Source organism: Pipistrellus kuhlii, unplaced genomic scaffold, assembly GCF_014108245.1.
Source record: "Pipistrellus kuhlii isolate mPipKuh1 unplaced genomic scaffold, mPipKuh1.p scaffold_m20_p_2, whole genome shotgun sequence".
In the NCBI taxonomy this organism is placed as follows: domain Eukaryota; kingdom Metazoa; phylum Chordata; class Mammalia; order Chiroptera; family Vespertilionidae; genus Pipistrellus; species Pipistrellus kuhlii.
In genome coordinates this window covers 165,224,253-165,251,704 of record NW_023425515.1, presented here as the reverse complement: position 1 = coordinate 165,251,704, position 27,452 = coordinate 165,224,253, and the positions used below count along the sequence as shown (strand labels likewise).

At 40.4% G+C, this 27,452-nt stretch overlaps 1 protein-coding gene and 1 pseudogene across 7 annotated transcripts; one reads left to right on the top strand and one right to left on the bottom strand.

Moving 5' to 3' along the window:
* LRRC42 (leucine rich repeat containing 42) lies at positions 1 to 27,366 on the bottom strand. 7 transcript variants are annotated; one of them, XM_045584631.1, is made up of 10 exons: positions 27,135 to 27,365; positions 25,766 to 25,826; positions 23,896 to 23,928; positions 21,138 to 21,624; positions 9,408 to 9,539; positions 8,112 to 8,230; positions 6,550 to 6,638; positions 6,265 to 6,378; positions 1,708 to 1,792; positions 1 to 503 (listed from the first exon to the last, which is right to left on the bottom strand). In XM_045584631.1, the coding sequence occupies exons 4-10, from the start codon at positions 21,608 to 21,610 to the stop codon at positions 229 to 231; spliced, it is 1,287 nt and encodes a 428-aa protein (XP_045440587.1). In that variant the 5' UTR covers positions 21,611 to 21,624; positions 23,896 to 23,928; positions 25,766 to 25,826; positions 27,135 to 27,365; the 3' UTR covers positions 1 to 228. The 7 variants fall into 7 exon arrangements, with proteins under 7 accessions (XP_045440587.1, XP_045440585.1, XP_045440589.1 ...); XM_045584629.1 differs by lacking the exon at positions 23,896 to 23,928; XM_045584633.1 differs by lacking the exon at positions 23,896 to 23,928 and having other exon boundaries at positions 25,766 to 25,798.
* LOC118724631 lies at positions 16,458 to 17,372 on the top strand (annotated as a pseudogene).
* Positions 27,367 to 27,452: the final 86 nt, after the last annotated feature.

Sequence of the window (27,452 nt, the reverse complement as noted above, 5' to 3'; positions counted from 1 at the left end):
TTAAGGACAGCAAAAACGTTTATTTGAAAAAATTACTATGTATTGAAAATATACATTAGAAATTATTACATACTTCCATAGCATTCCCCTCCCCCACCACAAAAGTAGAAATATCTGCTTGCTATGCTAATGTCATAGGTAAATTCAAACAAAGAGGAAAACATCAGCCCCTTTCCTCATACATTAGAGATGGGGGAGGGGTGGGGAAGGTCAACTTTTATCTGCCAATCAATAGGAATTTAACAAGTCCCAGTCTTCCACAGCAAGACACACGTATTTCTGCTTTGAAGACTGTGAAGAGTTACTCTGCTCCTTTTCTGGCTCCTCAAAACCTCTCTTCTTGCTCTTCTTTGACTCCTGGCTTGAGACAGCTTCAAGTTTCAACAATGGCCCATGGCAGTCTGGGGCTTTCTCTCTACAGAACTGGAGTTTCTCAGAAGAGTCCATGTGGATGTCTGCCAGGGGACACTTCACGGGGGTTTCTGTTCGGGCCCGCTTCCCATCTGTAAGAGCGACAAAAGGAAGGGTGATGAGTTTACCGCGCTGGCATGCTAAGCCTGCCTAGGTCTAGAAAGATGATCCAAAGAAAACAACATAGGTCCAAACAGGGAGATGTTTGGATTAATGTTATTCCCTTTTGAGTGCCCTATAAAGCACATGTGTCAAACACACGGCCCGCGGGCCAAATCCGTCCCGCCAGGCCTTGCAATGTGGCCCGCACTGCGCTGTCATCACTGCACTCTGCTGCGTTTCCATCACAATGACAGTTTATGACTGTTCAGTAAACCATTCGGCCGGCGATTTAGGCTGGATTTTAGATTTTGGCCCCTTCTCTGATTGAGTTCGACACCCCTACTATAAAGTAACAGTGGCATATGCACTAGCACAGGGTGAAGGCATGTACACTGCCACTTCCTGGATAAGAGACGTTGGGCAAGTGACTTGAGATTCAATTTTCTCATCTTTATAGGGATAGAAAACCTATTTCATAAGGGTGATTAAAGATAAATGAAACAATGTACACAGAGTGCTCAGCACAATGCGTGGCACACAGTAAAAGCTAAAAAACATTAGCTATTACTATTAAAAATCAGGACCCTCCCCAGTCCCTGACAACCACTCTTCCACTCTGTCTCTACGAACTTGACTATTCTAAAAGCCTCTTACAGGAAGAATCACACAACATCTGTCTTTTTCTGATTGGTTTATTTCACTTACCATAATGTCTTCAAGCTTCATCCATATTATAGCATGTGTTAAAATTTCCTTCTCTTTTAAGGCTGATTATAATATTCCACTGTATGTAAATAATACATTTTGTTTATCCATTAATCTACTGATGAACACCTGAGTTGCTCCTTCCGTTTGGCTACACTTAATTCCTTATGAATCTCTGTAATCTATCTACTACAAATCATTTTTGAAACAAGATGGGATATAAATATGTACATTTAATAAGCTATTTTTCTTGTACTGCATTCTAAGTGGACTACTCTAAACCAGCGGTGCCAGCCTTTCAGATCTCAGGAACCACCCGGAGGTTGGTGACGGCTGCTCTAAACTATCTGAGAACACAAGTCTTGGTGATCTGATTCAGTTGGTGCTATCACAGTTAATTTTCCCACTGAGCAAAAACAAGTTAACTGCTTTACGGGTGCAAAAATCCTAAGGGCTAAAAGGGAATCCCAAAGAAAAAGAATCTCTCACAGAAGTGCTGAGCTGCCTTTCGAGGTTCCAAAGCATCTCGGGGCTTCACAGCTTCCGAAGTCAAACGGTCCCACTGCAGAACAATCTGAAATGTATTTGGAAAGCTTTGAATCTGAACAAAATCTCAAGCTTTTAATATCAAACCTTCCTCGTTCCCCTCTGTTCCCTTTCCATAAACACAAACTCCTGCAGAAATCTTACTTCAGATGATTGGTGATAAGAATGAAAATCAAGTCAAGCCTGGATTTTCTGGGGTTTTTTTATTTTTTTTATTTTTTTAATTGATTTTTTACAGAGAGGAAGGGAGAGAGACAGAGAGCTAGAAACGTCGATGAGAGAGAAACATCAACCAGCTGCCTCTTGCACACCCCCTACCGGGGATGTGCCCGTAACCAATGTACATGCCCTTGATCGGAATCGAACCCAGGACCTCTCAATCCACAGACCGACGCTCTACCACTGAGCCAAACCGGTTTCGGCTGGATTTTCTGTTTTAATGCAAGAGCCAGTCAGAATACAAACCTGTTAGATATGTGTATCTGCATGACTCAGGAAAAATCCACAATGTTCACTCCCTCTTTTCATCTCTATTCCAAGCTAGAAATAAACTGCATACCCTTAAACTAAATACTAAAATTTGAACCCTTAGTCATTACTATTCACAAATCCCTAGTCTCACCCTAATGCCTTAAAATACATCAATATAACTTAAAACTCTTATATGTGTATAAATGCCCACATTTCCATATTTTCAAGACACTTCATGATCAGCTGCCATTTTTTAAAATATATTTTTATTGATTTTTTATAAAGAGGAAGGAAGAAGGATAGAGAGTTAGAAACATCAATGAGAGAGAAACATTGACCAGCTGTCTCCTGCATACCCCCCACTGGGGAGGTGCCCACAACCAAGGTACATGCCCTTGACAGGAATCGAACCTGGGACCTTTCAGTCCTCAGGTCAACGATCTATCCACTGAGCCAAACAAGTTTTAGCTCAACTGCCATTTTTAAAACCGCTATTACAAATGTATTTTTATTATAAGCTACTACAAATTCTTCTGGAAATCTGGCAAAGTATAAACTATATATATATATATATATATATATATATATATATATATATATATATATATATATAAAGATTATTTCACATATACCATGATTAAGTAACAAGAACTAAATTTAATACTTTTCATGGAATGCAATGAAATGACCAAAAAGAAAAACATTTTCAGATCACAGAGGCAGTATGACGCAGTTTAAGAATACATTTCCAGCCAAAACCGGTTTGGCTCAGTGGTAGAGCGTCGGTCTGCAGACTGAAAGGTCCCAGGTTTGATTCCGGTCTAGGGCATGTACATTGGTTGCGGGCACATCCCTGGTAGGGGGTGTGCAAGAGGCAGCTGGTCGATGTTTCTCTCTCATCGACGTTTCTAGCTCTCTAACTCTCTCCCTTCCTGTCTGTAATAAATCAATAAAATATATTTAAAAAAAACACAAAAAAACAATTCCAGCCGAAACCAGTATGTCTCAGTGGATAGAGCATCGGCTGCAGACTGAAAGGTCCCAGGTTCGATTCCGGTCAAGGGCATGTACCTTGGTTGCGGGCACATCCCCAGCAGTGGGTGTGCAAGAGGCAGCTGATCGATGATTCTCTTTCATCGATGTTTCTAACTTTCTATCCCTCTCTCTTCCTCTCTAAAAAATCAATAAAATATGTTAAAAAAAAATACAATTCCAGAGTTAGCACTACTACTTATTGCTAGGGGACCCTTGGCAAGTGATTTAATTTCTGATCTCAATTTCTTCATCTGTCAAATGAGATAACATACATGAAGGGTCTGACACATAAAAAGCACTCAGTAAATAGCAGTTGTCAACTCTTCTATGATTCTTTCCTGATTATGGGAAATGTGGACAGATCTAAGAGAATGCCAGGATAGATGGGCTGAATCTGGTGACTCAGTAGGCAACTGGGAAAACAGCACTTCTATAATACTAAGAAAGAAGCAGCATGTCAATAAAAAGAGCTTGAGGATAGGGAAGAAGAAAATGAGTCAGGTTCTGGACAAGCTGAATTTGAGGTGCTAGGTAGAGATTTATGGATGATATTTAGGAATGGGTCAAGTGAAAAGAAGGGACAGTTATGATCACCAGGAAGTGAGTGGAGGTATCGGAGAAGATTAGAGAAATCAGCAAGAGCTAGAGGCAGAAATTAAAAAGTGAGGGGAGAGCCAGGAGAAAGGCCAAGAGGAAAAAGCATAAGGCAGGCATGTTTGTGTCAATGCTGCAGAAAAGCTAAGGCAGGTGAAAATGAGACCACATGCTACCTTTAAGAGAACACCTGCCGTAGAGGATGGAGGCCAGACCCAGACCACGAAGGATGAAGAACTGAGGAGACGGTGAGGAAGTGGGATGGATAACAGAAAACAATGCACAGTTCTGTTGGAGGATGAGGAACACATTAGAGTAAGAGTAGCACAAGTACGTTTATACACAAAGAAAACGGCCAGCACAGGATGAGACTGAAGATGCAGTGGTGAGCAGTAGAGGGAAATAATTAGTAGTAAAATGTCACAGAGGAAGCTGGTGATCGTAGAGAACAGAACTGAAAGATAAAAAGGAAAAACTCAAGGCTTATCAGTGGAATAAAGTGACATCCTTACTCCCCTTACAGAGGAGAAAAGTAGAATATGGTTGAAGAAATGGAGAAAATTTAAGACAGAAATGTAAGGGGACTCCTGTTAGATAGCCTCATTTTTTCTGTGTCACCTGCTGAGAATGAAGCAGGAGCAGCCCAGAGTCAGCCTGAAACAGTTTTAATAAGGGATCAGCAAGAGACAGATAAATCTTTGCAGCCACACTGTAGGGGCCAGGCTGAGGTTGTATGGCATGAAGCTGCAGAGTCCAATTTGCTTACTTCCAGGCCAGACTGGTACGGTAGGTATTTTATTTCACTCTTACCAACCTCTACAAGAGAGGTCCAGGTTTCTGCATTTTACAGATGAAGTAACAGAGACTCAAAGTTGCCTTAAATCAATAGCTACTGACTTGTCAAGCCAGGACCCCAAATCCAGGTATCTTTGATTCCATAGCCTATGCTCTTTTCACCATGACAACCTGCTACCGAACTACATCAAGCCTTTATGTGACCATCCCACACCTACCTGCCCCAAGTCCACTACTGGCTATGTCTAGGATTAATCCAGTGCTACAAACTGTGCTCGACACTGCACTATGATAATTAGTTCAGCATGCATTTTCTGGACCAACTTCAAAATGCTTCTGAAACACTGACTCACCAGCACCCGCTCCCTGTTCACCTATCGGGAGGTGATACTATGATCAGACAGTTGGGAGAGGTCCACCATCATGCAGTTTGAGCCAAGGAGGAATGCAGAACAAAACAGTTTGGGGAGCCCTTCAGGCCTCCACCAAGAAACAATGGTTTAAAGCACAAGCACATGTGTCAAACACAAGGCCCGCGGGCCAAATCCGTCCCGCCAGGCCTTGCAATGTGGCCCTCACCGCGCTGTTATCACTGCACTCCGCTGCGTTTCCATCACGACAGTTTATGACTGTTCAGTAAACCATTCGGCCCGCGATTTAGGCTGGATTTTAGATTTTGGCCCCTTCTCTGATTGAGTTCGACACCCCTAGTTTAAAGTGTTTGAAGGAGATGCCGAAACCGATTTGGCTCAGTGGAGAGAGCGTCAGCCTGCGGGCTGAAAGGTCCCGGGTTCGATCCCAGCCAAGGGCATGTACCTTGGTTGTGGGCCCATCCCCATTAGGGGGTGTGCAAGAGGCAGCTGATCGATGATTCTCTCTCATCAATGTTTCTAACTCTCTATTCCTCTCTCTTCCTCTCGGTAAAAAATCAATAAAATATATTATAAATAAAGTGTGTGAAGGAGAAAGGCACCAGCCACAGGTAGGCTGGCATCTATTGGTGCTGTATACTTCCTACTTCAGCCTGTACTTGACCAAGTTGAGGGAGACCATCAAGAAGACAAGACTGAATCAAAGTGAAGTTCACCCAAGAAGATAAAAATGGGAACCCTCAGTGAGAGGAGGACAAAAAGTCTGTTCCTCACTAAGGCTCTGAGATGTAAGAAAAGTGCCCGAAAGAGGAAGAGCCAGGTTCGAATCGTTCTTAGTGTGACTTACTCTCTTTCTAGACTGCTAAGAGAGTATGTCCTTCTGAAGCGGGGTCATACTGTTTTTTTCATCAGCAGGGCAGAATTCACTTATTTTCAGAATCTTTAAAAGATGACATTTTCTCCTGGATCCAATAAGGATAAGGCACAATCCAGTGACCAGAGCATGAGATTTAAGGACTAGCATCTAACACCTTTCCTTAAGTAGCTGGGTCAGTTACAGGCCGTCAGTATCTCCGATTTGACATAAAGATGACAATTCAGCCAAGAAATACCAAAGGATTAATGTTTGTTCAAAATGCTGAATAAGACACTTAGAATTAAAATTAAAAAATCATTATTAACTGTGTGTGTCGGCGGGGAGGAGGGGGGGTTGGTGGTGGTGGATATACAGTACCTGGTCAGCCCAGCCCTCGGTCTTGCAGTTACTATGATCAAATTCCTTCAGAGGCACTTTGGAATGGACAAGGCCTATGTGGGTCTGGAGCTTGTGTTTGACAGCTTTGACGTCCTAGTGAGGGAAAGACAGAACAGGAAGCCCACACATCCGGTCAATTAGTACTAGTTTTCAGTAGGAAAGAAGCACCATCATAAGTACCAGCTTTTTCTAAACTACAGTTAACAGAAACAAAATATCAAATTGTGAGTGTGAAAAAATAAGAGAAGGAAGTAAAAGTCCTACCTTGAGCCCTGTCCCAGAGATATCTAAACAGTTCAGTTTTCTAAAAGAAAAGAGATATCCAATTCCTGCATCTGTGATCTCAGGGTTACCTAGATGTCAAAAACAGGAAGATTCAGTTACAATTTATTGCCAAAATGCCAACAGTAAGGTCAGAAAAAAGGCCACACAATGATACAATATAAAATATCTAGTGAACAAACTTTCAGAGTAAATAAAATATAGGGATCTTATCTTTATTCTATCTGTAATATGAAGGAATCACACACAAGATGATCTTAAGATCCTTTATAGCTCTAACTTTTTAGAAGCTAAAGGTTTAGCAGGGGGGAAAAATGAACCAGGTAATTATCCCAAAGGGTTTAATTTACAACAATATGAAAACAACATAAACATGCATTAAAATGGTGCAGCATACTTTGCTCATAGCTATTTCACTTCCAAAGTAAAAAGATTTGTTTTAAAAAGGCTTTCAAAAGCACTCTGACACAGAGACTATTATTACTCTTACTAATTTGCTTTTTTTCCTGAAGTCTTTTTTACATATTACTTCTCACATCAGAGAGTCCTACATTTAGCACTGAGCCCTCTAGGCCATAAGCACAATTCCTGGCACATTGAAGATGCTCAAAAAATATTTGTTGAATGAACACACTTTCCTGGGAGGAAGGCAGGACAGTCATTATTATCTTCATTTTACAGAAGTCAAAACCAAGACAGAGAGGTTAAATAACTTGCCCAAGGGCACACAGCTGCTAATAAGAGTAGCAGAGCAAGCAGTGTCCTCTGACCTCAAACCCTGCTCCTTCTATTTTTCTGATACCATACCATCCTGCCATACATTCAAAGGATGCTCAGTTAAATTGTAAATGATTCCTATCAAGTTTCTACCACTGGCGTCAGTATCTGGATAACCCTGAGTAAGTTATCACAATAGTGGATTCATTCAGATGTTCATCAAGCAAATACAGATTTTTCCAAAAAAAAATCCTTACCCTGGCTGGGTTTGCTCAGTAGTTAGAGCGTCAGCCTACAGACCGAAAGGTCCAGGGGATACACCTTGAATGCAGCTCCCCAGCTCAGGTAGGGGCACATGTGGGGTGGGAGGCAGCCAATCGATGTGCCTCTCTCATGTCAATTTTTTTTTCCTCTCTCTCCCTCCCTTCCTTCCTTTCACTCTCTCTAAAAATAAGTGGAAAAAATGTCCTCAAGTGGGGATTAAAAAAAAAAAAAAAAAAGGACCTAGATGACAAACACTATGAGTCAGCAACTCAAAAAAAAAATAAAGATAAACCAAATAGATGCTAGAAATATGATGAAAGGCTGCCCTGTCTGTACACAGTAAGTGGCACAGATGAATTTATAAGAGCTTTTCCTACTGTAAAGAGGTGCCAACAGGCCAGGAGAGGCACGTAGCCAGAAGTCAAGAGCCTCTGGCTTTAGTCCTGCTGTCAATAACCTGATGTGGCACCTAGCAAAGTCCCCTCCATTTGTCACGTATAAAATGATGATTTCTAAGGCCATTCTTCCAATATTAATAATCTATAATTTCTAATAAAACTTACAAGATAAGTCTAATAATGTTAGATTTTCAAGGCCTCTTTTCATCACTCGAACTGGTGCTGTCATTTTCCGTACCCCGGCATCAGATAAACAATTATCCTTCAAGTGGAGTTGAGTTACACTAGGAAAACAAAGCCCACAAATAAATTATTTAAAGAGAGTTTGAGAAAGTCTAGGTATGTAACACACTTTCATAAAAGTTCATTTAAAAACATTAAATATCCTCTAACCCTTGCTATTTCACAATCAGTACATTAAAGGTCTTTTGGTGCTATTTTAGTTTCTAAGTAAGGGTTAACTTAGGGATCAGTGTCATGTAGCATTAATCTCAGATGGCAAAAGGCACTAGAGGCATATGGTGGAATGAGATAAATGGACTTCATTAGGGAGATAAATATATACTTATTAAACACGAAAGCTGCATTCCTGACAAATGCTGTGGGACACCAAAAACACTCTAAGTGTGTCAGGAAAGTCTGCTGAAGAACTCCTTCGAGAATTCTTTTGGCAAAACAAACAATCGTCTAAGTTTAACTAGCTTTATAAATCCAGATTTTCAGATTGTGTTTTAAGGCATACCTATAAACCCAGTCCATCCAACTAACCTGACACTGGCGTATTAATGTGCTTCAGTGTCCCACACACAACGGGGAACCTGAACTTTTCCTAACCTCACACAAAAATACCTTTGCACAGAGCAGTGTGTAGGTGTCTGTCCTAGGAAGGCCCCAGGAAGTGGGTCAGATTCAGGTTTGAAAGCTGCTATCCCCTTGGGTGTTTATGAAACCACAAAGAAATTCATTAGGCCTCCTCTCTGCCGGCCAGACTGAGATCAATCTAATTATTTGTGAATGGTATAAACTGGGTGATTTCTTTAAATTATGGTTCTTGACAAAGATGTATTAAGCTGTCTTTAATAGTTGACTTTTTAAGTAACTTATAATTCATTGATAGTTAAAATAGAAAATGATGACTTTGGAAAATCGTTTGACTTCTCATCTCTGGCTAGATTAAACTAGGAGTAGATAAATAAAGGGGAAAATAATTTTTCAGCCCAGGTAGCTTCAAGTGCTACATGTTGAAGTAAAGGTTATTTAGAAAAATGAAATAACTGACTTACTTTCATAAGAGTTATATATATTGCTCCTATCAAGAAAATGGAAATTGAAAAGTTTATGAAAAAACTTAGCAAATAAACATAGACTTGGGAGGTAATCAGTATTCTTAAAGATGATCCTATTGGATCATCCTTTAAAAAAAAATAATAAAAACAATTAATCTGCAAATGGTGGTAATACCTAGATAGGGCCTCATTGGTGAGATGTTCTAGGAGTTCATGTTCATCTCCAAGCTTGCAACAGGAAAGATCCAAGCAGGTCAACTCCCGGAAAGACTTAATCTCTTCAAGTTTTTCTGAAATCACCAGATATCTGTAGGGTATGGAGAAGAATTAACAGTTTTTCTTCCTTCTTTAAAAACATTACCAAAAAGATGAATAAGAAGAAAAAAAGATTACCAAAAAGGAAACAAAAAGACAAAGATAAAGACATTACCATTTGTGGCTTTGTGCCGCACAGCCAGCATTCCATCAGGACAAAGTACTATGTAATACCCAGACGTCACTGATTACTATGTGGGCACTGCTTGAAATTTTTTTCATTAGTAAATACATTAAAAGTCTTTTTACATGACAGTGGAATAAAAACTTTAAATAAGTAAATGAAAGTATATGAGCAAAACAGTCACAGGAGAAAACATCTGCTTTGTTAGACGACAGACAGACTGGTAGTTTGGGGACCTTATCGGAGAATTTCCAAAACTTTTTAATTAATTATTTCTTTAAGGTTGCTTTTTATCTAATGCTCAATATTTAGTAGTGCAAAAACTGGAGCAGGGCCAAGAACACAGGGTTCCAGTCTTCACATCCAAAGAGATACACTTGACAGATTATATTTTCCACAAGTGTGAGTAAACTGCCCACTGCACTGTGCCTGTTATCCAGCTAACTTTACCATAAGAAGTATGTGCAGCACGGCTACTGAGAGAACTCACTCTAATCTAGATGGTTATGAAAAACCTGTGAGCACTACAGCCACGTTACTAACACTGGAGCGCCGTGCCAGACTGTTACCAGGAAGCATCAGGGAGGTGCCCCTCTGAAGAGGAAAGGAGATCAAAAAGGCACTCCACATCCCAGGCTCTGGCCTCCACCCCACTTCTAGTCCTTCATGAAAGGGGATTAGGTGTGACAGAGGGAGAGGATCCTAAAAGAACAGAGAAACTGACTTGTGGCAAAAGCATGCCTTTCTGATCCATTTCCTCATGATGTCTAGATGTTTCCACAGAGCTGGATGGCATGCCAGGACCAGTGGGGTTATACTTAGAAGTGCTCACATCTCTATTCTGTCAGCAGGATCATAATTACCACAAACAGGATGTAATAATGACATAAGAAGGAAGTTAGATCTCTTTTTCTCCTACTTTCTACAAAAGATGTACTGACACTGTCACTGGCATGACTGCTACGTACAGATGACCTGGGGCACTGATACCCCCTCCAAGATGCCTGATGACCGAGCTCAGCTCGTTACACAAATGAGCCTTATTTCCTCACATGTATTTTAACTGCACTATAAATAAAGCTGCTGTTTCTCATTCTACAATCCCAGAGTTCTAGTGGGTTAATAGGAATTTGGGGGGTTACTGGCAATCAGAGGGAAAAAAAATACACATCCTTTGATCAATTAATCAAAAGATTTTTAGTAATTCTGAAACACATTATCTGAGAAGGACTAACAATGTATAATCTGATAACAAACATTACAAAAACCAAAGCTGAGAAACCAACATACAAAACCACAGACCTTACTAGAAGTTTATTTAGAACAGCAATTTTCAACTGTATTCATATCTTGGCACACATAAACTAATTACTAGCATTCTGTGGCACACTAAAAAATATACTGTATTTTTTTGCCCATCTAACAAGAAAATAGGTATAACTTAGACTGATTTACAAAAATATAATAATAGTTATTACCTACCCTTTTTGCTCCAAAGTGACTTTAAAAAATCAGGTGCCTATACTTGTATATAAGGATTTCTGGTACCAAGAATTAACCAATCAGAAGCAACCTTATTACATAATGTGACCAAAAGATGCAACTTTATTATATATGACCTACATAATTATGGTTCAAGACAGGGTATTTACACCAGAAGGCTATTGTTGTGTTGGCTATTGTCATTTTTTTTATTTGACAATCTAACAAAAAAAAGAAGCCAGTGCCTTTGACTAAATAGTCAAATAGTGCATGTTTTAAAAATTCTTGTGGCACACTGGTTGAAAAATCACTGATCTAGAACATACCAGATGTACCAGTTAATAATGCAAATTTTTTCAATAGAGTTACACATACGTTGATATATATGCGATTTGATATATATGCTATTTTGTTGTATTGACGCAAACTTCAAAACTTCATATGTCAAATCTGCTGAAGGTATTAACATCATGGATATTTTTACACTTAAAAATGTTGAATTTTGTGCCATAAAAGAGCATTTATGGGAAGTTTTAATTCATTATTTTGAAGAAAAAGTTATCGTATACTTCGTGAAGCTTATGGTGAACATGCTCCATCTTAAGATACTTGTGAACGCTAATTTAAACCCTTTAAAAGTGATGATTTTGGTGTGAAAGACAAAGAACATCCAGGTCAACCAAAAAAGTTTGAAGACCAACAATTACAAGCATTATTGGATGAAGATACGTGTCAAACTCAAAAACAACTTGCAGAAAGATTAAACGTTGCTCAGCAAACAATTTCCAATCATTTACAAGCAATAGAAAAGATTTTAAAGGAAGGAAAATAGGTGCCACCATCAAGTGAATGAAAGACAAATGAAAACTGTAAAGTCATCAGCAAAATGTTGCTTCAATGGCACGAAAGAAAGTCTTTTTGTCATCAAATTGTGACTGGCAATTAAAAGTGGATTTATTTTGAGAATCCCAAATGCACAAAATCATGGGTTGATCCAGGTCAACCATCAACATCGACTGCAAGGCCAAATCGCTTCGAAAAGAAGACAATGCTCTGCGATTGGTGGGATCAGGAAGATGTGGTGTATTATGAGCTTCTAAAACCAGGTGAAACTGTTAATACTGATTGCTACCGACAAGAAATAATCAATGTGAACCACACTTAGATCGTGAAACAACCAGAATGTGCCAGAAGACACAGCAAAGTAATTTTGCTTTATGATGATGCACCATCACACACCAGTTAAAGACACGTTAAAAGATCTTGCCTGGGAAGTATTAACCCATCCGCCGTATTCACCAGACCTTGCTCCTTCAGATTACCACTTGTTCAGATCGATGGCACACGCACTTTCTGAGCAGCACTTCAAAACATACGAAGAAGTAGAAAATTGGCTCTCTGAATGGTTTGCCTCAAAACAAGACAAGTTCTATTGGGACACTATCCACAAATTACCTGAAAGATGGGGGAAATGTGTAGCTAGCGATGGACATTACTTTGAATAAAGCACTTTTGATGTTTCTCTTGAAATTATCGTGCTTTCTTTGATTATAAAATCCACCATTGTTAACCAGTACAACTAGTAAGTTCTAGGGTTCTGCTCAAAACTACTCTTCCAAATTGCCTCTTAAAGAGTTCAGAACAGCAAGTCAGGCCCCCTTCAGCCCCGTGAGAAGGATGCGGTGCTATGGGACCTATGGGTGCGGCGATGGTCAGAAATTAGTTGGGAGAGATTAAAAATGGCAGCAGAGTAGAAGGATGTGGCACGGACATGCTCCCAGGAGCAAGCTGGAATTACAACTGAAATATGGAAATGCTTCCTGAATAATCAATGGAAAACTCACAGGAGAGAACCCTGTTACCCAAAGGACAGAGGTGGAGACTGAATAGAGAGTGGTAGGAGGGGCAGAGGCAAGAAGGGGATGACCGGGCACCCACAGATGGCAACTGAAGTCCCGGAGAGATATCTCAGCTGTGGAGGAGAGCCACTGAAAACTCTGAGATCTAATTCTGAGGGTGGGCTCCCCAGCAGAGAGCACCAAACTGAGGAGAGTACCCACAAAACATCTAGCTGTGAAAAGCAGTGGGGTGCTGTCTGCCAGGGAGTGGCAGCTAAAAGTTTGGGCATATTCTTAAAGGGCTAACGCACAAAAATTCCACCTTATGCTCTGGCAGAGAGAGGGTGAAGTGGACTTGAGCTGTGAGAGCAGAACCCAGGACTGGGGACTCGGAGGATAGAGCTCAGAAGGCAGACACCCCAAGTTTCCTGGGCTGAGTCATTCCCTCACACAGCAGAGAACGTCTTTCCCACATAGACATCTGCCTTGCCTGGGGGGAAGACAGTCAATACATACTATTGGAAAACACCCAGCCCTGAGCCCACTTAAGAGATTAAAACTAACAATTAACCTCTAGGCAGAAGTAACTGCCCACCCTGTTGAAAAAACTCTCATCACACCTGAGGACGATTGCTTGGAGGCAATTCAAATCTTTTTTTTTTTTTTTTAATATATTTTATTGATTTTTTACAGAGAGAAAGGAAGAGAGATAGAGAGCCAGAAACATCATGAGAGAGAAACATCGACCATCCGCCTCCTGCACACTCCCCACCGGGGATGTGCCTGCAAACAACGTACATGCTCTTGACTGGAATTGAACCCGTGACCTTTTAGTCCGCAGACTGACGCTCTACCACTGAGCCAAACCGGTTTTGGCGGCAATTCAAGTCTTATTAGTCTGTAGACCAGTGGTTCTCAACCTTTCTAATGCCGCAACCCTTTAATACAGTTCCTCATGTTGTGGTGACCCCCAACCATAAAATTATTTTCCTTGCTATTTCATAACTGTAATTTTACTTCTGTTAATGAATGGTAATTGTAACCTGTTGCAACCCACAGGTTGAGAACCACTGCTGTAGAGCCTAAGATCACTGGAAAACACAGATATTTACATTACAATTCATTAACACTAGCAAAGTTTAATTATAAAGTAGCAATGAAAATAATTTTATAGTTGGGGGTGGGTCACCACCACATGAGAAACTGTATTAAAGGGTCGTGGCATTAGAAAGGTTGAGAACCACTGCTGTAGACAGAGGCAGCCTTTGGAGGCGTTGAGTCTTTGCCTGATCCAATTAGTCAGAAACAGCTTTTAACACTGTCCTGCACCAGAGACTGAGAAGTGTAGAGGATCTACCTAATACATAGTCACTAACCCAAACAACCACAATGAGGAGACAAAGAAACAACCCCCAAATGAAAGGACTAGAGAATTCTCCAGAAGAATATATAAATGAAGCAGAGGTCAGAAATTTATCTGAAATAGAGTTCAGAATAATGATGTTAAAAATGCTCAACAGCATAAAAAAGATATAGTAACTATAAAAAAAGAACAGTCTGAAATAAAGAATGACAACACAAATAAAGAACACATTGAAAGGAATACACAGCAGATTGGGGGAAGCTAAGGATCCAATCGGTCAATTAGAAGACAGAGTTGAAAATATCACTCAATTAGAGAAACAAAAAGAAAAAAACAATTAGTCCTACCAAGTTTGGCTCGGTGGATAGAGCATCAACCTGCAAACTGAAAGGTCCCAGGTTCAATTCCAGTCAAGGGCACATGCCTGAGTTGTGGGCTTGATCCCCAGTGGGGGACTTGCAGGAAGCAGCAATGATTTTCTCTCATCATGGATGTTTCTATCCTCTCTCTCCCTCTTCCTTCCTCTCTGAAGTCAATAAAAAATATATATATTAAAAAATAAAATAAAAAACAAGAAGACAGCTTAAGGGAGCAGTGGGACAATGTGAAATGTAACAATATAAGAATAGTAGATGTGCTATAAAAGGCAGAAAAGGTGAAAGGAATAGAGAAGGTATTTGAAGAAATAATGATAGAAAACTTCCCTAACCTGGTAAAGGGAAAAGTCACTCAAATTCAGGAAGCACAGAGTATCCCAAACAAGAAGAACCCAATAGACCCTTAACCAGACACATCATAATTAAAATGTCCAAAATTAAAGACAAAGAATCTTAAAGGCAGCAAGAGAAAAGAAAACTGTTACCTACAAAGGAGTTCCCATAAGGCTGACATCTGATTCTCATCAGAAACTCTACAGGCAAGAGAATAGTGGCATGAAGTACTCAAGGTAATGGAAAGCAAGGATCTGAGACCAAGATTACTAAATCCAGCAAGGCTATCATTCAAAATAGATGGTCAAATAAAGAGCTTCTCAGACAAAAAAAAGGCTACAGGAGTTCATCACCACCAAGCCAGCATTATAAGAAATGCCGAAAGGATTGCTGAGAAGAAAAAACAGAGATAAACCTAGCCATACAGAATTAAAATGGGTATAAGTATCTATCAATAATAACCCTAAATGTAAATGGATTAAATGCTCCAATCAAAAGGTGCAGGGTAGCTGAATGGATACAAAACCATGACCCAACTATATGCTGTCTACAAGAGACCCACCTCAAAACAAAGACACACACAGGATGAAATAAAATTTTCCATGCAAAAAAAAAAAGATGGAGTAGCAATACTCATATCTGACAAAATAGACTTTAAAAGCATCATGCTAAGTGAAATAAGCCAGTTGGAGAAAGATAAATATCATATGATCTCACTCATTTGTGGAATATAATGAACAACATAAGCTGATGAACAGAAATAAAGCCAGTGGGAGGGGGGGGATAGTCTAGAATAGAAATAATCCTTTATTTGCAAATTTTTAATATTTCTTACAACTTTTATGATACCATACTGTTAGTGAAGTTTTGGTAATATTATACTTAAAATCCTTTTTTCCTTGAAATATTAATATTTATTGCATACATATTAAATGTAAGATCATTTCTTTGAATAACTGGCATTTATTGCAGGTAAGATCATATTTAAAATAGTTTTTATTGAGATATTAATGTTTACTGCATGTAATATTATATTTAAAATCGTTTTCATTGAAATTTAAAAAAAAAACTGAAAAGAAACTTGAAAAAAGAAAGAAAGAAATTAGTCAGAGGAGTTTGGAACACAAAGAGTTAGCAAGTTACTGGGCATAGTTCAATCAGCTTTTTCAATCCTTTAGCCACTGGAGTGAAATTGAGCAGGAGGGGTAGGATTAGGAACACTTGACAAGAACAACAAAAAAAGGTTAGTGCCTAGGAATGCAAGATTTTATGAAGAAAAAATATATAAAGTTTTTGAAAGATGTAAATGAGGGCTTGAATAAATGGAGAACTACACCATGATCATGGATAGACTGAGTATGGTTAAGACTGAGTATGGTGAAAAAGAGAAGCATCACCAGAACCATGGCCAAATACTCCCATGTCAAGTCCACCAAACTCGTGCTCAAGGGAACCAAGGCTGAGAGTAAGAAGAAAAAGAGCAAAGAGAATATGAGAGAAAAAGAGAAGATGATGAAGAAACCCAACTTGATATTGTTGGAATCTGGTGGACAGTAACAAACTTTGGTGAAATTTCAGACACCATAGCTATTGAAATGGATAAAGTAATCTACATACATGCACTTGAAAATGGACTTTTTACACTGGGAGCTCCAAATAAAGAAGTGGATGAAGGCCCTAGTCCTCCAGAGCAGTTTACAGCTGTCAAGTGATCTGATTCCAGAATTGCCCTAAAATCTGGCTATGGAAATACCTTGGTATAAATTCAGATGGAGTTGTCGTTGGGCGTTCAGATGCAATTGGACCAAAAGAACAATGAGAACCAATCTTTCAAATGGGAAAATGGCTTTATTGGCCTCAAAGAGCTACTTTATCAGATGCAATGAAGCAGGTGCTACAGAAGCAAAAAGTAAAACAGCAGGAGAAGAAATGATGATGATTAGATCCTGTGCTGAAAGAGAAACTAAAAAAAAAGATGACATCCCTGAGGAAGACAAAGGAAATATTAAACAGTGTAAAATCAATTATGTAAAGAAATTTCAAAAAATGCAAATAAGTAAATAAATAAGTCAATAAATAAATAAGGGGGAAAAAAGAAATTTCAGAGCTTCCAAGACCAGAAACTTAAAATAAGCAAAGACGACAGTAAAATTCTTAAAAAGGCCTGGGAAGATGGATTTTTGCATGAAACACTTCTGGGCAGGAGAGCCAAATTGAAAGCTGATAGATACTGCAAATGACCAGGGCTTTTGTCTCTGTCTTTTGTTTGTTTTTCTGAATAAAATAATCAGTGAAAGTGTTTTTATAGGAAGAAAAAAAAAAGAGTTCAGAACAGTGAGTGGAGAAGCAACAGAACAAGCAGAGACATATTTCAGAGTCAGACAGACCTGAGTTTGGATTCTAAGAACCCTAATTGCTTGTGTGATTGTGAGAAAGTTACTTAACCTCTCTAAGACTCAATTTCTCCAGCTAGAAAATGGGGCTGATGATTACTTCTTTTCAGGATTTTTAAGGCCATTATTAAATGGTAGCTACTAATATTTACTTCAGTTACACAGTGTGGTATTTTAAGGAAAACATGCTTGCCTCCATGTGACCACCAGTGGGAATAAAAATTACTTGGGTTTCAACACAGGGAGGACAGTTCTGTAGAGTTGGAACCCAGTTGCAAAGACACTGGCTTCTCCTTCTGGCAAGCAGCTTTGTCACTCAATCCCAAGACAGCAAGCCCCTGCACCTACACAATTATCTTATTTTCAATTATTTTCCAAGCTCTTTTCTTTTAACCTGAACCCTTTGTGCTGGTAAGACCTTTGCAAGGGGGGGGAGTGGGGGGGCGGGCGGGGGGGAGGTAAATTCAAAAGGAGAAGGGAAGTTTGTTTTTGTTTTTGTTTTATCACAGTTGGAAAACTTACTCTTATATCTGAATAGAACAGCAAAGTTTGGAATTGTTACATTAAAATCTGAGCCAAAAGATTGTTAAAAATGTTTCTCATATTTTTCTGGTTATAAAAATAGCACATCCTCAGAGAAAAATTAAGAAAATATGTAAAAATTATAAAGAAAATGAAACATTAGGGGGGCTGAGGACATGAGTGGGGAGGTGGGGGGCAATGGGGAAATAAGGACACATATGTAATACCTTAATCAATAAAGAAAAGAAAGAAATAAAGAAAATTAAAACCCAGTTTCAATCTCACTATATTTCAGTGGATTTAACTTTCTATATATGCATTACATATAAAAATCCTTATTTTAAAAAACAAAACTGAAATCATAAATATAACTTTAACTCTTATTTTTTCATTTAGTATATAATGAGCATTTCACCACGTAATTTTAAATGCTCTTTGAATATTATCTTAATAGTTACAAATCATATGAATGTACCATAATTTGCTTAACTAATTTCCTATTGTTGAATAGTCAACTTTCAGGTTTCACTATTACTACTAATACTATAATGAATACTCTTATGTAAAAACATTTGTTTCTATATGCAATTATTATATTAGAAATTAGAATAGATTCTTAGTGATGGAATTAATGGGATAGCAAATGTTATGGTTGTTTTTTAAGGCTCTTGATACATGTTGCTAAGCTGCTTTTCAGAATGTTACACTAATTTATGCTCTCATTAAACATGAATAAAAGTACTATTCTCATCCAATCTGACCACTGGAACAGCACGCAGACATCACAAATGGATAAAAAGCATTTTCACTATCATGAAAAATACTTAAGCCATAATGGTAAGTAGAGGGAAAAAACAGAATACGAGTTGTAGATTAGGGTATATTCCAAAATGTATAAAGATATATATTAGAAAGTGTTTACCATGAATGGTGAGACTATTTTTTAATATTACAGTTTTATGTATTTCACAAATAGTATGTATTGCCTTTATAAAATAATTTTTAAATGAGGTATACATCACAATTCTATTTTTCATTGTTCAAAATTTTCTACAATAACTTGGAATAAAAAAATAAGTAAATGTATTTCAAATGTATGAGCTGCAATGAAATACTGCCTGACTTTTTTATTTAGAGAAGGTAATTTTTTCCTTTCCACTGGCAGCAGCCCCAGGCTCAGCCATGTCTGAGACCACAGCACAAAGACAGAGCTTTCATAAGGTGTCTGTACCTCATGAGTCCACAGTTCTGTGTGTTTTTTTCTGCATCTGTTTATATTTTTTTAAAATACAATATTTGGTCTGGAGTAAAAATATTAATTCTATGAGCTGATTAAATAAAGATTGCTTTTTTATTTTCCCAAGCAATATGAGCTTAACTTATGCTTTCTGGAATGACTTTCTCTTTTATTACACACTTTCTGTTTAGCCTTGTTTTAATGATCATATATATTTTTTAATTGACTTGAGAGAGAGAGGTAGGGAGGGAGAGAGAGGAGGAAAGAGGGGGGAGAGAGGGAGAGGGAGATGGAGAAGGAAAAGAAAGGGGGAGAGGGAGAGGGGAGGGGAGGGAGGGATGGAAGGAGAGAGAGAGAGAGAGAGAGAGATCAATTTGTTGCTGCATTTTTGCACTTATTTATGTATTCATTGGTTGATTCTTTTTTTAAAATATATTTTTATTGATTTTTCACAGAGAGGAAGAGAGAGGGATAGAGAGTTAGAAACATCGATGCGAAAGAGTCATCGATCAGCTGCCTCTTGCACACCCCCTATTGGGATGTACCCGCAACCAAGGTATATGCCCTTGACAGGAATCGAACCCGGGACCTTTCAGTCTGCAGGCCGACACTCTATCCACTGAGCCAAACCGGTGCCGCATTGGTTGATTCTTGTATGTGCCCCTGACTAGGGATCAAAACCACAACTTGGTGTATTGGGATAATACTCTAGCCAACTGAGCTACCCAGCCAGGGTCTTATGATCATATTGACTATGCATCTTAACAGTAAGCTGCCTTTCACATTATCACAAAAAATTCATAAAGTGGTATACTATATAGCTATTTTAAAAATCTTGATGGTAAATGATTTTCAAAATATGTGAAGTAAGGTGCACACTGTAAGCAGCGTGTTGCCATTTGTATGACAAAGGGAACTGTATATGCATGTATATGTATAAAATGTCTCTAGAACGATATAAAAGAAATGGATAATAGTAGTTGCCTCTGGAAAAAGGAAATTGGAAATGAGAGGAAGACTTATGTTTGCCTTTCTACTTTTTGTGTTTGTTTTAAATTGTTTTATGTGTACATTTTAAAAAAAATTTGTAGATGCTTTGAAAGTCATTTTACATGATGGTAGAATAAAAACTTTAAATAACAAGTAGTATATGAGCAAAGGCAAGTTAAAAGAAAATATATCTGCTTTGTTAGGAAAGACAGCCCTTTGTATTAGTATTTGGACCTTATTTGAAAATATTCAAATTTTAGGATACTTGAAATTTAAAAATATATATATATATTCCTTTTACTGATTTCAGAGAGGAAGGGAGAGATAGCAACATCAATGATGGAGAGAATCATTTATTGGCTGCCTCCTACACGCCCCCACCTGGGGATCGAACCCCAAACCTGGGCATATGCCCTTGGCCAGAATCGAACCTGGGACCTTTCATTCTGAAGGCCGATGCTCTATCCACTGAGCCAAACCAACTAGGGCGATACTTGAAATTTTAATCACTGTTCTTTTAAAGTTTCTTTTTATCTAATGCTCAAAACCTAATAATCTGAAAACTGGAAAAGGGCTGAGAACTCTGCTTACTAATTTTCACATCCCCAAAGCATACCAAGGGACGGATCACCTCTTGTCTTTGCTATTTTCTCTTAGGAGAAAAGTTGGTAGAAGAGTATTTTCTACCTAATGGAGCTGTGGCAACCAACTCACCCTTGTACAGTCCTTTCAGAATAAAGCTGAGCATTGCCTGTGAGTGAGGTTGGAAGACAGACAAGTGATTTTTCTCAAAATGGTGCACCTCTTTGTCTGGAAGTTCTACACTAAAGTTTTATTTGATGGGGGAAGCCTCCAAGCCTACTAAAACCCCGGAGCTTGACACAATTAACACACCCAACAAAACATTCAATATCCTAATCAGAATACCCACCTGTTTCGCAAACACAGGGAGCAAAGCACCAGACTTCCATAAGCCTCTGTGAATTTCTGTAAAGCTCTCAGCCCTGCACCCGGCTCTGTGAATTTCTGTCTGGCTTCAGCAGCAGAGAACAACTTTTCAGCAATCTGCTCAGGAAAGCCAATAAGGGAATCGATGTGATCAACATTGTCGGAGATGAAGCCCAGGACCAGGCTGAAGAGGGACTTGGCAGAGTACCGAAGGTTCCCCTCCCGAGTGTATGTGAAGATGAAATGGTCAGTCTTCTCTTTCTGTGCAGTATCATCTTCCCTGTTCATGCACAGCTCCACAGAAAAGCCTTTGGGGAACAGTCTGAAAGGCCTTGGCTTCTGCAGGCTGCTCCTGACGCCGTCCAACGCCAGATTGACCATGTGCAGCTGCCCATTCTCTCGCACATAGATGGGCCCTGGGTCCAGGTGGTTTTCTGAGTTGAGGTAGTAAGACATTGCCTTGTTTGCAACTGTAAAAACAAGGCACAAGGGAAGTAAATCTAATTAAAATGACATCTGTAACATGTAACTTCATCTTGCTGTGCCCAGAGTTTTATTAGCCTACCAGGCAGGCCCTGTGGCTGGTTTGGGAAAATGAAGCTCAGCAGTTGCCTATGAACTTTGGCACTGGATACTGCGTCTATTGCCTCTACCCGGAATGCCCTTTCCTACCCTCCCCCTTTTCTTGTGGGTGATCTCCTCTTCATCTTTCAGAATCCAGTTCATACCAGTGTGTCATTTTAAAAATCTACCCTAAGGCAGTTTAATGCAGAAGTGGGCAAAGGATCATCTACAAAGTTGATATTAACAAAACAATAGTAAATAACCTAAATGTCCCAAAACAGGAGTGTTATTAAATGAATTATGATACATCCATATCATGAAATGCTATGCAGTCATTACAATTATAAAATTTTTATTGATTTGCAAGTTACAAATAGTACATTTGGAATTTATTATTTCTATTTTTTTGAACCATATATATATATATATATATATATATATATATATGGTTTATAACAAAGACTAGAAATGAAAATTGCCTTGCTACCATGGTACCTTCCTCACACTTCTTTGTTGTACTTGGCTCAATGATTTGTTTCTGGGTCTGTGTTCAGCTGAGAGGAGGGACCATGTTTAATTCGGCCAGACTGCCTAACAAAGTGCTCTGGCATATCACAGGCCCTGAGCAGATATTTGCAGAACTGCAGTTTATTCATTTGCTAAACCTTACACAGACCACAAGCAATAGGGTTTGTATTGGATTTACAAATAAAGACCTCCATCTCAAGAGCTAAATAAAAGCTATTCTAGCCCTTGGAAGCATCACTTATATTAAGACACTTTTAGGGCACTTTTGAGGTAAGGTGAAATATTAAAAACAGCTGGGTATTTATGTGATCATATGATTACATTTTGTATGGAAGTACTAACTGGAATAAATGTTTTCCTGAGGAACTGTGAGATTTCTAAATACACAAGAAATTGCTATGTTAAAGGAAAGTATTTGATTATCATTTCTACAACAACTAGAGGCCCGGTACATGAAATTAAAAAAGCTGCTATTATCTCTGAAAGACTTTCGGTGAGTTTTAAAGTGAACCGACCCAGCTTTTTCTGCATCAATGTGGGGCTCGGATGTAGCTATGATGACACTTAAAAGTGTCAGCAAACAAGTCAGTGATAAAAAATGCTGACTCTCTGAAGATCAAACAGTTGATCCTGCTTGTGGGCATCAGTACAATCCATGTTTCTCCCAAGGATAATTATGTGTGTAAAACACATCAGAAAAGAGGGCCTTGCTTAGGCTAAGAGCCTCGCCCATTTCCTTATGCTCTACTCCGACCAAGCAGTACCACCGCCAGGTAAATGGCTGGGCTCTTTTTCCACTGGCCTTGGCCCATTTGGCTCCCTTTGGCTGGAACACCTTCTCTGCTTCTCTGACTTAGCTAATTCCTACTCGTCATTTCCACCGCCATCCCTCTCCTGGGAAACCTTCCCTCACCCCTGTATCAGTGCACGCCTGTTTTTTCCCAAAGCACCATTGGCTCCTTCTACATAACACTTAGCACCATGTACTCGGTCTCCTCTCTTACTAATGTTCCCAAAGTTGTGAGCTCTCTGAAGGCAAGGCACTTATTTGATTTGTTTCTCGTTCCCAGGCTTAACATAGTGTCTAGTGCTGAGTAAGCTCTCAACAGATATTTGCTGAGATGAAGAGTGAGACCTCAAAGAGACAAGCTTAGTGTTCTGACTGCAGGGCCTGCTGATACTGTTGCTAGGAGCCATCCCCTCTTCCAGGCAACAGCTGCAGCTCCTCCCCCACTTGCCAGACCCTCTTGCAGGTGGTAGAAGCAAAGCAAATGATGGGAGTATATTGCTACTGGTAATGGGGGGGGGGGGGGGGGGGAGAAGGCAGGGGAAGAAGGGGGATCTACAAACCAGAAAAGAAAAAACCTCCTATAACAGTGCAGGCTCTTATAACTCAGTCTTGCTGGTGTTCAGCCTGCTACTAAGGAGATGCCTCACTTATTCTAAGTTCTTCCAGGAGAAGTCAATGAATCTGGCCCCTTCAGCCTCACAGACTTCAATCTTGAGGAGGTAAAGCAAACTTGATCTCTGGAAGCAGAAGTTGCCAGGACTTGGGGCAGCCTGGGTTAACATCCTTACAACTGTCCCAAGCTGCTGTGCCCCCTGTTGGTCTTTATCTCTATGATTAGACATTCAGAGTCCTACCCTACCTGTAGATCCAGAAGTAGACAGCAGATACAGTCCTAAAAAGAAATGATTTTATTTTCATAGAAAGGCAAATTCAATGGAAGATAATATATTATAATGGCTCAGCACAATATAAGCTCCTTGACAAAGAAACAGAATCTGCCCATCTGTATTACCCATAATCCTCACCCCCAAAAGTCTGCTTTCCACAAACTTTGGAGTAAAATGGACAAATGGAGGAGCACTTTGGGTGAAAATCAAAAAGTCTGATTCTATCCAGCAGGGGGCACAGCAGCTTGGGACAGGAGAAAGGATGATAACCCAGGCTGCCCCAAATCCTGGCAACTTCTGCTTCCAGAGATCATTTTCAAAAAAGGGCATAGTTATGGCTATATTTTAGCCTTAAAAGACTCATCAAGTGCTAGTTGTCTTCCTAAATAATGAAAAAGAGATCCAAAATTTCCTAAAGAGTAAACCCATTATCATCTGTCCAGAAACCCCAAGTCCTCTCTACTCTTCCACAATGCTACTTGAGGAACTCATCTCGGTGCAGGGCATCCTGCTGAGCTTTGATTTCTACTACTGAATCTGTGCACCTTGCATTCTCCCAATAAGGACCCTCCTGAGAATCTGTGAGGTACTACAAAATTATCTAAAAATTACAACCTTTGTATTCAAATCTTTCAAGATAATAAATGCAAGAGAACTCCACACACAGCTTCTGTACTTGGTTTTTTCTTCCACCTGGCTATTGTTCAGCGTGGTCTATTATGAATGGGTCTCCTCAGGGGACAAACCATGGCAAAAACCATAGAAACTGGAAAATTAAAATAATCAGTATCTCTAAGGATAACCATGTCCACTGTAGATCTGCATTAGCTATCTTTTATATTAGATCAACAGAGTAATGGGCATTCTAATAGTTTCCCAGCTTCCTACAGAGAGGCAGTTTGGTAACCCATACAACATTGTAGAAGAATATCACAATAATGCATGTTGTAGCATTTGGCCACCATAAACGAACCAATACCATGCAGCATATAATTTCATCCAATGAGTAAAATATAATCTTACTACATTAATAACACAGTTCTCTGCAGCCTCTTTGAATAAGAGGCAAAATAAAAGAAATGATAACTAAACATGATAGCTTTTTAGAACTTGATGCCAGTTTACCAAGCAGAAAGCATGAGAATAAGGAAATGCCTTATTCTCATGACAAGTTGGAGTTTGGAGGGGGGAGAGCAAAGCAACAGGATTAAAATTGTGATCTGAGTCTATGGATATCTAATTTGAAGAGAAAGAGAAGAAAACAGTGGGTAAAGTAAGTTAATAATCCCCATCATAATGGCAGTAGGTATGATAGCTACCATTTATTAAGGATCTACCAGTTGTCAAGCACTGTGCTAGGTACTATATTAAATGATGACATGGAATCTTCAACAATCTTATTAGGTCAAGATTGCCATTTAACAGATGAAGAGGCTCAGAGAAGTTACGTAACTTAAAGTACGTATCTAGTAAGTGACAAGCCAGCATTAAACCTCAAGGCTGTGATACTCCAAAATTCAAGCTCTTTCCACTGCCTGATGCTGTCTTTCAAGAATAAAAGTATGCCGAAACCGGTTTGGCTCAGTGGATAGAGCGTCGGCCTGCGGACTGAAAGGTCCCAGGTTCGATTCCAGTCAGGGGCATGTACCTTGGTTGCAGGCACATCCCCCGTAGGAGGTGTGCTGGAGACAGCTGGTCGATGTTTCTCTCTCATCGATGTTTCTAGCTCTCTATCCCTCTCCCTTCCTCTCTGTAATAAATCAATAAAATATATTTTAAAAAATAAAACTATGACATAAGCCTGAAGGATTAAAAAATATGTAAAAAATTAACCTCACCCACCTGTTTGATTCCTCTGGTATTCACTGGCTCAAGCTGGGAGGATGGAAGGACTGGGAGGAGACTTAAAAACACACACACAAAAACAACAGTGGACATTTGAGGAAAGAGTTGGTGGGAACAGAGCCAGGACAGAGAGCTACATTGAGGCCTCCCTTCTTCCTTCTGCCAGGGCAGCAATCACCCACATCCACACACCAGAAAAACATGTCTACTCATGGCCTTCATCTTAAGGCTGCAGACACCCTTGGTTCACTTGAAAATGCAGAATTCCTGAGAACATTTCCAACCTAAAAACCTGAACAGAAACTAGTTCCAACCCATGAATAAGCAACTAACAATCTTACCTCCATTGTTCTGTGTCAGCCACCATTTTCCAATTTTCAGTTCCTCTCTCTATCCTTTTCCCCTGTAGCGTGCATTTTCCTACCTGCCTTCTCACCCATACCTTTTTCTCTCTCAAGCTCCAGAGGACTGTACCATACCCCACTGCTCCCTCGTTTTCTCCAGGAACACACCAATCTCGCCCACATCTTCAGACTTAAAGTTTCATTTTCCTACCTGCTAACTTTAGAGCTTCTCACCCAAAAATCCAATTTCTACAGGGAAAAAAAATCCCAAACCCTCTTTCCTTCGCCCACTCTCGGCTCCTCTGCCCACACCTCTCAAACCTTATGCCCTTCTAATCCTTCCCTGGCCCTCCTGAAACTGGGCTCCCGGTCCCCAGACCCAATCCCACCACCACCACCAGCCTCCCTCTTATTCCCACATCATCCCACCCCACCCACTCTCATCCAGGCACCCCATCTACTCTGTCCATGCCCACCTATTCTTCCCTTCCTCCCCACTCTGGGATTCCCTCTCCTGAGATCCAAATCTCTCCATCTCTCTCCTCCTCCTGCCTTCAATCTTCAAAATCCCCTTCCTTCAGGCTTCCCTGTGCTCAACTTCACAACCCACAGCCCCAACTTCTTTCTTCTCTGCCCTCCAGACCCCACCCTTTCTCCTGTTTCAACCCTAGATCCTTCCCTCCTTGCACTCCCAGCACTGCCATTCTCCATTTCTCTACATTCCCACGCATGCCCCTCCCCGAATCCGCCCCCCCCAAAAAAAATCCGGTTCCCTTCTCCCACCCCGCCCCGAACCCCAATTCTCACACGTCCCCATACCCAACTCCAGCACTACTACCTCACCCTTAAACCCATCTTCCAACCCCCCCCATATCATCCTCTTCACACCTTTCCCCCAACCACACCCCAACCGCATCCCTCACGGCCTTCCCCTCCCCCACCGCCCCTCCCTCACCCCGCGCCCCCGCCCCCACTCGCGGCCCAGGGCTCCGACAGCGGCCCGGCCCGCGGCCGCCACCTACCTGTGCCCCTGCCCGGGGCAGCGAGCTGCAGCTCGTCGGTGGCAGCTCCCTCCTCCCGCGGCGTGGCAGAGAGAGGAAGCGGCTCGGCTCCCCGGGCACAAAGCTCCGGAGGGTGGGACGGAGAAAGGATGGGAGGAGGGAAGGGGCTGGGGGCGACCTAGCGCCGCGGGGCCGCGGGGCTGACAGGGGCTAGGGGTAGGCTGGGCAGGGGAGACGCGCGTGCGCGGACCCGGCATGAGGGGCGGGGCCGGGCCGGGCCTGGGGCGGGGCCGGGCCGGGCCTGGGGCGGGGCCGGGCCCTGGGCCGGCGACCTGAGGG

Bases quoted from the DNA above. Each gene is read 5' to 3' on its own strand.
- LRRC42 (XM_045584631.1), bottom strand. From the start codon at position 21,610: ATGTCTTACTACCTCAACTCAGAAAACCACCTGGACCCAGGGCCCATC. The intron at 8,231-9,407 runs GTATTACCACCA...TTGTTTTCCTAG, and splicing joins ACCAATGAGGCCCTATCTAG to TGTAACTCAACTCCACTTGA. The intron at 1,793-6,264 runs GTACTGTATATC...AATACATTTCAG, and splicing joins CCGAGGGCTGGGCTGACCAG to ATTGTTCTGCAGTGGGACCG.